At 34.6% G+C, this 12,347-nt stretch overlaps 1 protein-coding gene and 1 long non-coding RNA gene across 2 annotated transcripts; one reads left to right on the top strand and one right to left on the bottom strand.

Annotated features, from left to right (window-relative positions):
• The first annotated feature begins 1,751 nt into the window (after positions 1 to 1,751).
• LOC104676331 (histone H3.3) lies at positions 1,752 to 2,294 on the top strand. Its single transcript, XM_010381114.2, has one exon. It carries the CDS (start codon positions 1,833 to 1,835, stop codon positions 2,241 to 2,243), a length of 411 nt encoding a protein of 136 aa, XP_010379416.1. The 5' UTR covers positions 1,752 to 1,832; the 3' UTR covers positions 2,244 to 2,294.
• A 1,806-nt stretch (positions 2,295 to 4,100) lies between these two features.
• Positions 4,101 to 8,485, bottom strand: LOC115894006. Its single transcript, XR_004054059.1, has 3 exons — positions 8,289 to 8,485; positions 7,242 to 7,366; positions 4,101 to 4,173 (listed from the first exon to the last, which is right to left on the bottom strand). It is a non-coding gene; the product is annotated as an uncharacterized LOC115894006 (long non-coding RNA).
• Between the last annotated feature and the right edge of the window lie 3,862 nt (positions 8,486 to 12,347).

Genomic DNA, 12,347 nt, shown 5'->3' with positions numbered 1-12,347 from the left:
GATGTTACAAAGTCCATTCTCAAGGACTGGGAGAATGTTAAAAAGTACATTCACAAGGATGAGAATATCACAAAGTACATTATCACAAGGGTGGGGGAATGTCACAATGGCTTGACCATGGTGCCGTCAGCTCAGAGGACCTTATAATCACCACCATCTTCAGGTGTTTTCTATCTGAGAGATTGCTTTTTTTTTTTTTTTTTTTTTTTTTTGGCACAGACTGCAACCAACTGTTACTTTAGAGAGGCAGTGTGATAACTGCCTGACCATCTTCTGATGGTTGCCTGACATTGCTGGGGGTGAATCAGGGCTCTCTTGCCTTGCTCACGGCTGCCTTCCTACTCTAACACTAGCAACCTTTAAATAAGACCCGTGCATCCTATAATTCTTATGCCTGTGTAAATTTACCTCATCTCCTTTTACTCTTTTCTTTAGTGATCCTTTATATCTAATGGCTGTTAGATATGGTAACAGCATGACAAATGGTTTAGCATGGTAAACCATTTGAGGGTTAGGTTCACTGTTCCCTCTAAAAACTACTTATGTGTAAGCTATTGAGTGAATATATTAATTTGGTTCACTTTATTTATTTATTTACTTATTGGACTTCTTTTCTACTTTGTGCATTCTCTTCTTTCTGTACTTCTTACAAAAGTCTGTTAACGTTGCTTTTAAGCTCTATTTCTCACTCAGTAAGAGTATTTTTCTGAGTTCAGGAGGAACATTAATGTTCTTGAGCAAGAGGCTGACAAACACACGTTTGAAAGGTCATTCTTCCTTTGAGAATATAGTAAGTAGGTACCATTTCAACAAAATTGCATTTTAAGCTGAAAAAATTAGAATCTAGCTTTCACCGAAGAATAGCTTTTCTAGCACCAATAATAAAGGCATAAAAGTGTATTTTAAGAAATCTCAATATGTGTAAACCCTAAGTTATAATAGAAAAAAAGCTTTAAATATTCAAATTTACTTTTTTATTTTGTAAAACTAATCTGAAAGGGTTCCTTCAGATAGCAAATATTTACACTTGATCTGTTTTCCACTTAACTGAACTGGTATAGTGTCGATCTAGGAATAAACCTGTGAAGTCAAACCACCCGTGTTTGAACTCTGCCTCTGTTCTAATACTGTTACTTCCTAACCAGTCACTTAATTGACAGCCCAATCTGTCATTAATAACAATATCACTATAAAGACTGAGGCTAATAATGAAATCATTATTGTACATTTGCCGAACAAAGGGCACCAGGCAAAGCACTTATATATTACTTCTTCTAATGCTACTAGATCATTGTGAGGTTGTTAATATTCATTTGGGGATTGTTGAGACATTTGCTTGAAGCCGCACAGTAAATGGCAGAATTTCGATAAGCCTGGCCCCAGAACCCATGCTCCAAGCTACTATGGTATTTGTTTTTTTCTGATTAAAAGAGACTGTTTATACTTAATTCCAAAATTCCTATGAGGATCAATTTAGATATTACACAATTGCACTATATAAACTGTGCAATATTTTAAAATGTAAAGTATTACTATCACTAATTTTTAAACATATTTTATGTATGATCACATTTTCACCTTTAGGACAATCGTATAAAATTGTAATACTTAACAAATAATTTCATCTATCAGGTTAATATTTCAATTGCTTATGTAAAATGTGGATGAAATTTAACATAATATAAAAATTCTATTTTGAATCATCGGATTATAATCAAACATTTTATATATAAAAAGCACACCTTGCCGTCGCTCTCCAACGCCAGCGCCGCCTTTCGCTCGCCAAGCTCCAGCCGAAGGAGAAGGCGGGTAAGTGAGGAGGTCTCTGTACCATGGCTCGTACAAAGCAGACTGCCCGCAAATCGACCGGTGGTAAAGCACCCAGGAAGCAACTGGCTACAAAAGCCGCTCGCAAGAGTGCGCCCTCTACTGGAGGGGTGAAGAAACCTCATCGCTACAGGCCTGGTACTGTGGCGCTTCGTGAAATTAGACGTTATCAGAAGTCCACTGAACTTCTGATTCGCAAACTTCCCTTCCAGCGTCTGGTGCGAGAAATTGCTCAGGACTTTAAAACAGATCTGCGCTTCCAGAGCGCAGCTATCGGTGCTTTGCAGGAGGCAAGTGAGGCCTATCTGGTTGGCCTTTTTGAAGACACCAACCTGTGTGCTATCCATGCCAAACGTGTAACAATTATGCCAAAAGACATCCAGCTAGCACGCCGCATACGTGGAGAACGTGCTTAAGAATCCACTATGATGGGAAACATTTCATTCTCAAAAAAAAAAAAAAAAAAATTCTCTTCTTCCTGTTATTGGTAGTTCTGAACGTTAGATATTTTTTTTCCATGGGGTCAAAAGGTACCTAAGTATATGATTGCGAGTGGAAAAATAGGGGACAGAAATCAGGTATTGGCAGTTTTTCCATTTTCATTTGTGTGTGAATTTTTAATATAAATGCAGAGGTGTAAAGCATTAATGCAAGTTAAAATGTTTCAGTGAACAAGTTTCAGCGGTTCAACTTTATAATAATTATAAATAAACCTGTTAAATTTTTCTGGACAATGCCAACATTTGGATTTTTTTAAAACAAGTAAATTTCTTATTGACGGCAACTAAATGGTGTTTGTAGCATTTTTATCATACAGTAGATTCCATCCATTCACTATACTTTTCTAACTGAGTTGTCCTACATGCAAGTACATGTTTTTAATGTTGTCTGTCTTCTGTGCTGTTCCTGTAAGTTTGCTATTAAAATACGTTAAACTATAAAAAAATAAATAAATAAATAAATAAATAAATAAATAAATAAAAAGCACACCTCGACCGGGTGCGGTGGCTCACGCCTGTAATCCCAGCACTTTGGGAGGCCGAGGCGGGCGGATCCCAAGGTCAGGAGATCGATTGAGACCACGATGAAACCCTGTCCCTAGTAAAAATATAAAAAATTAGCCGGGCGTGGTGGCGGGCACCTGTAGTCCCAGCTACTCAGGAGGCTGAGGAAGGGGAATGGCTGATCCCAGGAGGCGGAGCTTGCAGTGAGCCGAGATCACGCCACTGCACTCCTGAGCGGGGGCGGGGACAGAGCGAGACTCCGTCTCAAAAAAAAAAAAAAAAAAAAAAAAAAAAAAAAGCCACACCTCATATCTCTACCAAGTGCATGGTATGCTAAAGAAGTAAACTTTGTATTAGATCAAAGTCTTGTTTAGATTAAATGCCTTTATATTAGTGAGTTTCATAATATGATTTCTCCCCACAAATTATTTAACATTTTATGTATGTATTCAATAAACGTTTATTCAGCACCTACTAGGTGCCAAGAACTGATTGAAATAAAATCTGAGAGACTTCCTTAAGAGTTAAGGAAAGATAGAAGTTCCTTTCTGGTTGAAAATGTATAATGTTAAAAGCCATATAAAATTTTTTGTTCATAGAAATTTTAGAACACGTTCATGAATTCACAGTTTTAGTAGATATTCAATTTACCCTTTAAAACTTTTTTTTTGATTAGTTTCCGGTGTGCTGATACATTAATGTGTGATTCAATAGCTGGATCCATATTTCCAGCCATTTCCAAGTGGGCTTCAGGGATGGGAAATTCAGTGCAGTGTACTGCTATAGTGTGAAATCTTGCATGATTATATAATTGCCCTGTTTCAGAGTCAAAGCTTCTTTCAACTAAAAGAACTCTAGGGGACCAAAAGAAATGTAGAGGGATGAGACTGGACATACATAGCAGTACTTGCTTCTAGTGAAAAATAGTTTTTCTTGAGGTTAGAAGCTGATCGAAAACAGCCATCAGATAACCTTTGTACATTTAAAAAAAACAAACAAAAAACACACACACACTACATTTCTGATGATGTACATTTTAACATTGGAATGCAGCAATGTAGGCACAGTTCTTGTTCCATTGCCCCAGTAAGAGACCTCAGTTAAGATAGGCACCCACAAACTTCTACTGAGATAGTGAAACACAACAAAATCTACATCTCTTGTTTGCTCTTGTATATTGTAAAACTACGATGTCAGGATCTTTCTGATATTTCATTAAAATACTTCAAGTTCATTAACATATGAGCTTCTCTTTAAAAGATAAATTCCTTTTTTATTTGATTTTTTTGTTTTTACCTTTAATAATCACATGTATTAGTTTGAGAGGAAAACCAGTTTCTTCCTGAAAGAAAAGAGAAAAAGGCATTTGTAAATGTAAAATTTTGTTTTCCCCTCACAGACATCATTGGTATGCCAGGCAGAGATCCTAGACATCAAGAAGGCACCAGCTACAATTATATTTATTTGTCAGATACCTTATTAAAACAGTACTAACTCTGCTGGCCATGAAGTTTTATCTATTTGGGATGCTCATTATGATAAGTTAAAATTTCACTGATGTATTTAAAAATGAGAAAATGCAGAAAAACTGTTGTTGGAAGTACTATCCCATTAATTTAAGAAAAGAAATAATTATTTCTGAATTGTAGATACTGAAGCAATCTATTGAAAAAACACAGTTTCTTCAATTCTGCAGCTATATTGAGAGTGATTTAAAAATTTGTGTTTCTTACAAGAGTTTGATATTTTTTACTACCAATGAGGATTATCACTGAATGGTTTACTGACTTACTGACTTGCTGTTTTTGTTGTTGTTGTTGTTGTTGTTGTTGTTTATCAAAATGTCCAGTTAAGTGACGGTGAAAGCAACATTAGTATTTTCCCCAAATTACTCCAATAGTAGACCACCAACATTTTCAGTGATTTAGTGTATCTTTTTCTACTTGCATAATGCTTACATATCTAGCAATACATTTGCCTAATTATAGATTTTTAAAATTATAATAAACTGATATGGATATGCTGCAAAATATGTCTTAGACAGTTTTTGCAGAATCAGATGAAAATATTTTGTGGAACTAGGTTTTCCAAGGAAATTCCATGTAGTTCAATAATAGTAAATTTGATCATCTTACCATGCTTAAAATTAATATAATTAGTATAGTGTTTGGTACTCTTAAAATATCTCAAATTGTATGCATTATTAATGTAATGCAAAAGAAAATGTGTATGAGAAAGAGACAATGAATAAACAATGGTGAGTTTGTTTCATTAGAATTTTTTTGTGGGGGAGGGAGAGGTTGCCAGCATGTGGTAGAGGTCAACAGAGAATTTACGGAGAAAAAGCTGATAGGTGTATTCATTCAAAAAGCATTTACTGAGCTCCAACTATAAGCTAGGTGCTGTTCTGGATACTGGGTATGGAGAGTTGAATTTTTTTTTTTTTTAAAGTTCCTAGCATCCTGGGCTTTGTGTGATATGAGTTACTATATGGCTAAGCTTTCCCACAAAAAGTTTCTGAACATATATTTGTAAGAGTTCCCTAGGCTATAGAGCAGAGATGTACAAAGTGGAGATTATCCACATGTTAGAACAACAAGGTATTTCATATTTGGAACCCAGAGATTAAGTTTGGGTTATGTGGCTAATTTAGGAACAAATTATTGCTTAATATAAAATAGTGCATTAACTTCAAATCTAAGGAGGCAGGGAGCAAGTTATAATGACATGCCCTTTTGACCTAAGGACATCTTAGTTCATACAATTGCCAAGAATACAAAATATGGACATATTTGGATGAAAAATGAGGGAAACAACAGGATTCCTATCAACCTACAGGAATCTTGATCTCAAACATTTCCATTACATTATGCATATTTCAGGAGTAAAATAAAAGCAATTTTAAACTGAGTTTAAATTATCATATTGGACCAATAGGAGTCCTGGACTGGACTGTTACTGCACTAATTCAAGGAGATGAAAGACAGTATTCAAATAAACTAGACTACACCTTAAGCAACTTGCGTGGCAATTAAGCAATTGGTGCTAAATAAATTCAATTTGAAATTCATAAGATGAAATAATTTTTTTCTCAATACCCACCAACTCGCCATATATCCTTAAATTTTGAAAATTATCCAACCTGACTCCATTCTCGTATAAACAGAACAATAACCTTTATCTGTTATCATTATAGTCTTCTGATTGTGAGCACTGCTTGTCTAAGTTATGTGCCAACATGTATCCTGGTGCCTTAAAGAGCATCCTTCTGATTTATAGACAGTAGACATAAGAACTTGCAGTGGCCTGGTCAATTTCTTAAGCCGCAGTTAATTAGTATCCTTCCGTTTGCTGAATTTAACCTCTAATAGCTGAAATGTGTCCTCCAACAGCGAAATTATTACCCTATAAACTCAAAACAATTATTGACCAATCAGTTAATAAAATGAATTGTCAGAATTGCAGGTAAAACTGCTTTTCTTAGTCCAACAAAAGTTTTGTTTGCTTACTCCAATGGTCACAGAAATATGTTCCCTTTATGTACTTTGGTAAACTTGCCTTGGTACAGATTATTTAAAATTAACAACCAAAGAGGTATAATAAGAGCCACAGTGAGATTAGTATGCTTTATAAACTCAGAACAGGTTATAGAAGGGCAGCCTTTGACAAAAGGAAAATCCCATTGGAGTTTAGGTACAGTGCATTTCCTTTCGTGTTTTATATTTAAAGATACTTTTTTTTTTTAATCCTCTTTAGCTTGCTTGTATTATACCTGGTGCAGGATAGAGAAAAGTGGGTCCGCTTAAAGCTAGTAGCTTTTCTTCATCAGAGAGGACTTATATGCATGCAAGCATTTTCCTTTCTAACAATGTATACCGGGTACTCACCGTTTAAAAATTGCATTTATATTTGTCACTAAAAAGACCTCTAAAATCAAAGTTGTTACATGATGGAAGTGCCTAATATTTACTTTTGATATAAGATGACTTTTAAATCAGTGTCTGATTCTTTTTTCCTTCTCAAATGCAAACATAAATAAATAAAAAACAGTTGAGTGTCTATTTATAACATCTTTCTAATTTAAATACATTCTAAACTCTTAGTATAGAACATGGAGATTAGTACTTGGACAGTTGCCAAAAAGCTCAAGTAATCATTTATCTCCTTTAGAGATGTAAATGCTTGTGTTGCATATCCCTTAAGAAATGTTCATTGAATTTTGAGTGGCTATTGTTTTACAAGCTTTAAATTGCTTGTTATATGTACTGCTATCAGCTAGAGTTGTGGATGAGCTCTTTTATTGACCCTTAAACACCTTTCAACATTACATAAATTGAGCAAATATAATTAAATACCAAATATTAATAAAATATCATTCAATCAGTCAAAATACATTTATCAGGTATTTACCATGTGCTGACAGAGCTACGAAGTATCAAACAAGTGGTTTCTGTCTTCCAGGAACCCATGGTCTATAGACAATGATCCTTCCTTTGTTCATCTATTCAATTTCAAACGGTTCTCTCTTTACAGACCTATGATTCATTAGTTATAAATCATTAAAGGGTCTTTTAAAATCATTTAATTATTGCCCCTTGGCTTTTACCCTTTTTTTCCAAGGAACCTGTGATTTAGGATCACACTAGTCCCTTTTCTTTCCAAATGGCTGAGTTCATATACATTTAAGAAATGTTAAATAAAGATTTTTGCAAAACTGGGGAATATCTTAAATATTTTATTTTTTTAAAGACAAGATCTTGCTTTGTCCCCAGGATGGAGCACGGTGACTCGATCAGCTCACTGCAGGCTGGAATTCCTTGACTCAAGCCATCCTTCTGCCTCAGCCTCTGGAGTAGCTGGTACTACAAGTGCACCACCCCGCCTGTCTAATCAAACATTTTATAAAACAAATGGGCATTAAGATAATCCCAAAAGAGTGTGGTATGCAGGACTTCCAAAATGTATTTCACTTTGGAAACTTTATTTTACTTATTTTGACGGGAATCTCTTCTGGAATTCAATATTTTATTTTGTTTTTCTTTTGACAAGAATGTCAAGTGACTCATCCACCTTTAGGAATAGTTGAGAATGAAAATTTGTAGACTGAAAGGAATTACTTTTTGTACTTTGAAGCAGGTTTAATCCTTATCCTTTTTCTCTGTTTCTTTTTCTTTTGTCTTCATAATTAATCAAAGTTCAAAATGAAAACTCTCCACTTAGTCTCCCTCAGTCTGGATTCCCTTTAGATGACTACTTTATCTTCCTTGCTTTGTCCTTTTGTTAAGGCCTCAAACTCTTATGTTACTTTTAACTCTTTATTTATGTTCATTGGGGCATCATTTTATTTCCAACTTTTTATTGAAGCCTAACCTTGCTCTAATGCCCACCCCGCTTCTTTACTGTTGGTAGATAGTTTGGTCTCTTGTGGATTTTAGCATTAGCAAATGTATGCTTTACCTTGGTTCTCATTAGTGTTTATGGAATATTGAACTGACAGCACTTAGCTTATGACTGTTCCTTATCTGCCCCCAGGGAAACACAGTGTCATTCTTTCAAAAGTTATGCTTAGTTTCATTTTTAGAAGTCTTTGGCCTGGCCTTTAGAGTCCCTTTCTACCCTTAGTGCTTCAAAAGATTGTGGGTAACTTCAGTATCCTCTGAATGATCCATTCTGAACTCTCAAGACTTTCAAATTCCAGTGGTCTTCAATTCTATTCTATTGATTAACTCATTTAAAGAGCTACATTCTATAATTGCTCTTACTATAAGATCTTTAATTTTTAAGTTTAACTCTCCTTCCAAAACATATATCTCAACCTAATATATTAGCATTTAATGTACTCTTCAACCTGACTACAAACCCATCTCATTTATTTCCTATATGGAAGTTAATTGCATTTATTTTTAAAATATATAAATTGGAGGGAAACTCCTGGTCAAATGACTTTTAAAATATGTAGATGAGGTCTATAAGTTTTGATTCTGCAGTCATTCCCATAATAATAAGAGGAGTAATGTTCTGATGTTTTCTTAATAAGTAGGATGGGGATCTAATGTGCCAAATATCTCAACTTTCAAAATATTTTTGAGAACAAAGAATTTTTTAAAACATTAAAAGAAAAACAAAACCAAAATATTTTGTCTCCATTATGTCTCGGGATTAGAGATTCCCACCCACTATGCTTTGGTAATTTGAGTAATATTGTCTAATTTCTGATTATATCTCCATATGCAAGACCTCTACCTGATTTTGCTTCCAATTTGCTGTGTCTGCTTCATAAATAAGTCATTTTACCTGCACTCTCAGCAACTACTTTATTTCCTTCTTTTTCTCTTCTCTACATACTATTCCAAATAACCATTTCTACTTCTAGGCTGCTACATGCTGACAGAATTCAGAACATGATACCCCAAAATATGGCATCTTAACGTTTGAGAAAAATAGCAGAAGCAGAAAGGTCATTCTCTGACCTTCTCCCAGGAAACAGGTCATAAGATTCTTATCTGAGAAGCCCCTTCCCTATCCTTGGAGGAAAGGAATGTCCTTATGTCTGAAGACACAAGGACACAGAGGAACCTGAACAAACAACCCTTGCTAAATTCCCCCTAATTTATTACCATTAGATCATATCGCTTTTGTCCAATCATACTTCACAACTGTTTACTTTATCAAATGTAGCATTAAAATACACAGGTTTCCCTGTTTCTTTGAGTCTTCATTTCTGAAGGCGACTGTGTCAGGTAAAACTCATATTAAATAAGTATGATTTTTCCTTGTTGACCTCTTTTATTACATATGTCTCAGCCATAAATCTACTGAGGAGTGAATAAAGGTTTCCTACCCTACAATGTTATCAAAGAAAATAACATAGTATTTATTAATTGACTCTATTAAGATTTATGATTTTCAGACACTGCTTGGGCCCTTGATATCACTTGGTAAATTCTTTTGTTATACTTCCCTTCCTTGTCCTTTCTCCCTGGTGGCTATTCTGTGAGGTTCCAATCCTCTTTGGACTTTTTCAAATTTTGCTGAAATATGAATCTCTAATATGATCAAGAACATTCATATTTTCAGACATAAACTCTTTAACTTACTCTTATTTCACCCCAAATCCATCATTTTCTAACTTCTTTACTGCTTCCTTCCCAATTTTGTGACAGAAGATGATTTACTTATTTATTTATTTATTTATTTTGAGATGAAGTCTCGCTGTTGTACCCCAGGCTGGAGTGTGATTGTGCGATCTCAGCTCACTGCAACCTCCACAGCCTGGGTTCAAGCAATTCTCCTGCCTCAGCCCCCCAAGTAGCTGAGATTACAGGTGACTGCCACAACGCCTGGCTAGTTTTTGTATTTTTAGTAGAGACAGGGTTTCACCATGTTGGCCAGGCTGGCCTCGAACTCCTGACCTCAGGTGATCCACCCACCTTGGCCTCCCAAAGTGCTGGGATTACATGCGTGAGCCACCACGCCCAGCCTGACAGAAGATGTTTCTTTTTGTCAAGTGTAGCCTCATCAATTTTTGATTATTCACTCTCTTCTTTCTCATTTTTCTAGATTTTTGGTCCATCTATTATCTTTGATGTTTACCTTATCTTCCAGAACCTTCTAATCTTAACTATTACTTTCTTCCTTAAACAATAATTACCTTCTTAAATTTTATAAATTTGCTTTACACATTTTAAATATGTAATTTATAGTATTTTCTTATAAACTAATTTTATTTTTTAAAAACTTTGAAATACATACAAAAAAAAGAGAAAAAAACAAAACAACGAAACTGCCTGTATTTAAAAAAAAAAAAAAAAAACTGCCTGAAATTCTACTACCTAGGATATTACTATTTTGGCATAAATCTCGATATTTTATGCATGCTGTATTTTTTGAAATTAAGCTAATTCTTTGCCAAATACTTTGTAACATTCTCTTCTAAAATGTGTTTTTTATTCCTTCCCCATATATTTCTTTGAAGTACAGTGTGTGGCCACTGTCTTTGCTCTCAGATATCCCAGTTACTATTCAGAAAAATATGTTCAATCTTCCATCTCTATTAGTTGATAAAAACTTCTCACACTGAGTTTACCAGCATCCTTTTAAATATTACTATTCAGGTGATGAATAATTTTATGGCCTTGATTGTGGTGATGGCATAATGGTGTATACTTCTCTCCAAACTCATCAAGTTGTATACGCTGAATTTATGTAGCTTCCTATATGCCAAATCATACCTCAATAAAGTGGTTTAAAGGAATCTCAAAACACTAGCATCCTTTTCTCAGTCCTCATGTCCCTTTTATTCCTGAAGACTTTGCTATGTTTAGGTTTTTCATGAAGTCCTTTCTGACTTTACCTTCCAAATTCAACTTTCTACTAATTCTTGCCTACCTTTCTGAGTGTAACTTTTGCTTGCTTTTTCTTGGTCATGCTTTGGTTCCTCATTTTCCTCCACACATTTATCAGGCTATATTCTTTGTACCTCTATTCATTTCTTCCAACTGAGAAGTTCCTCCCTGAGCGTTCTCGTCTACTTTCTTAGCTTTAGCTGTCACCAAATGCTTAGTTTCCTTAAATTTACGTGACTATTTTTCAATTTTCTCCTGAACATCAGAGCCATCATTTCAACCTCCTCCCAGATATTTCTTTCCATAATTTCACTGATTCCTCAGACATCATATATCTAAAATTGAGCTGTCTTCTATGCAAGCCTGGAATCCTTTTCAGTACTCTATCCATGATAGCCACCATGGAATTTTATCTTACTCTCCCTGCCACTGGATTAAAAAGTATTAGCAAGTTTATCTTCAAAATGTTTCTCAGATATCCCAGCCTCCTTTTCTTCTTCTTCTTTAAACTTAGGAAAGGATTTGGGTTTCACAACCAAAACTTGGTATCAATTTGGGGATCCACTTTAAAAATACAGCATCTGTTCAGAAGTGAATATTTGATTAGGAAGAATAAAGAAATCACAATAAATTGCATATTTTAAAAAACTGAAAAATACCTTAAAATTTAGAAGAAACTTTTTCTTAATACAGTTCTGTAATTCTACATATCTTCTTTCTTTTTTCTTGTGGTGGTGGTGCATGGATATTGATATCTTCTTCACATAAAAACAATCCGCGATAGTTTCTGTAGAGAGACTAGAAATGTACTTTTTTTTTTTTCTAGTATATTTGGATCATTTTGCTATGTCAGTGGCAATTTTACTTACTGTTTAGTCTGGAACTCCCAGATATTGTCAGAAGAAGATGTGTCAGATGTGGTAAGACATGATCTGATACAATAGGAAATATAAACCATGCAACTTCATACACAGGTGTATTTGCAGTTTGAAGTACTGCTGGAGGTTTTTGTCCTACAACAAAGAAATACTAATCAAGTCTATTTTGTTATTTCCATCAAAAATAATAAAAAGGTTTAATGACATGTTTATAATTGTATACACCTCATTATCTAGTATGTATATTCCCTTTTGACATCCTTTTTAACCTAAGTGTCAATAACACAATACTG

This window comes from Rhinopithecus roxellana, chromosome 16 (genome assembly GCF_007565055.1).
Source record: "Rhinopithecus roxellana isolate Shanxi Qingling chromosome 16, ASM756505v1, whole genome shotgun sequence".
In the NCBI taxonomy this organism is placed as follows: Eukaryota; Metazoa; Chordata; class Mammalia; order Primates; family Cercopithecidae; genus Rhinopithecus; species Rhinopithecus roxellana.
This window is presented reverse-complemented; position numbering and strand designations above follow the sequence as displayed.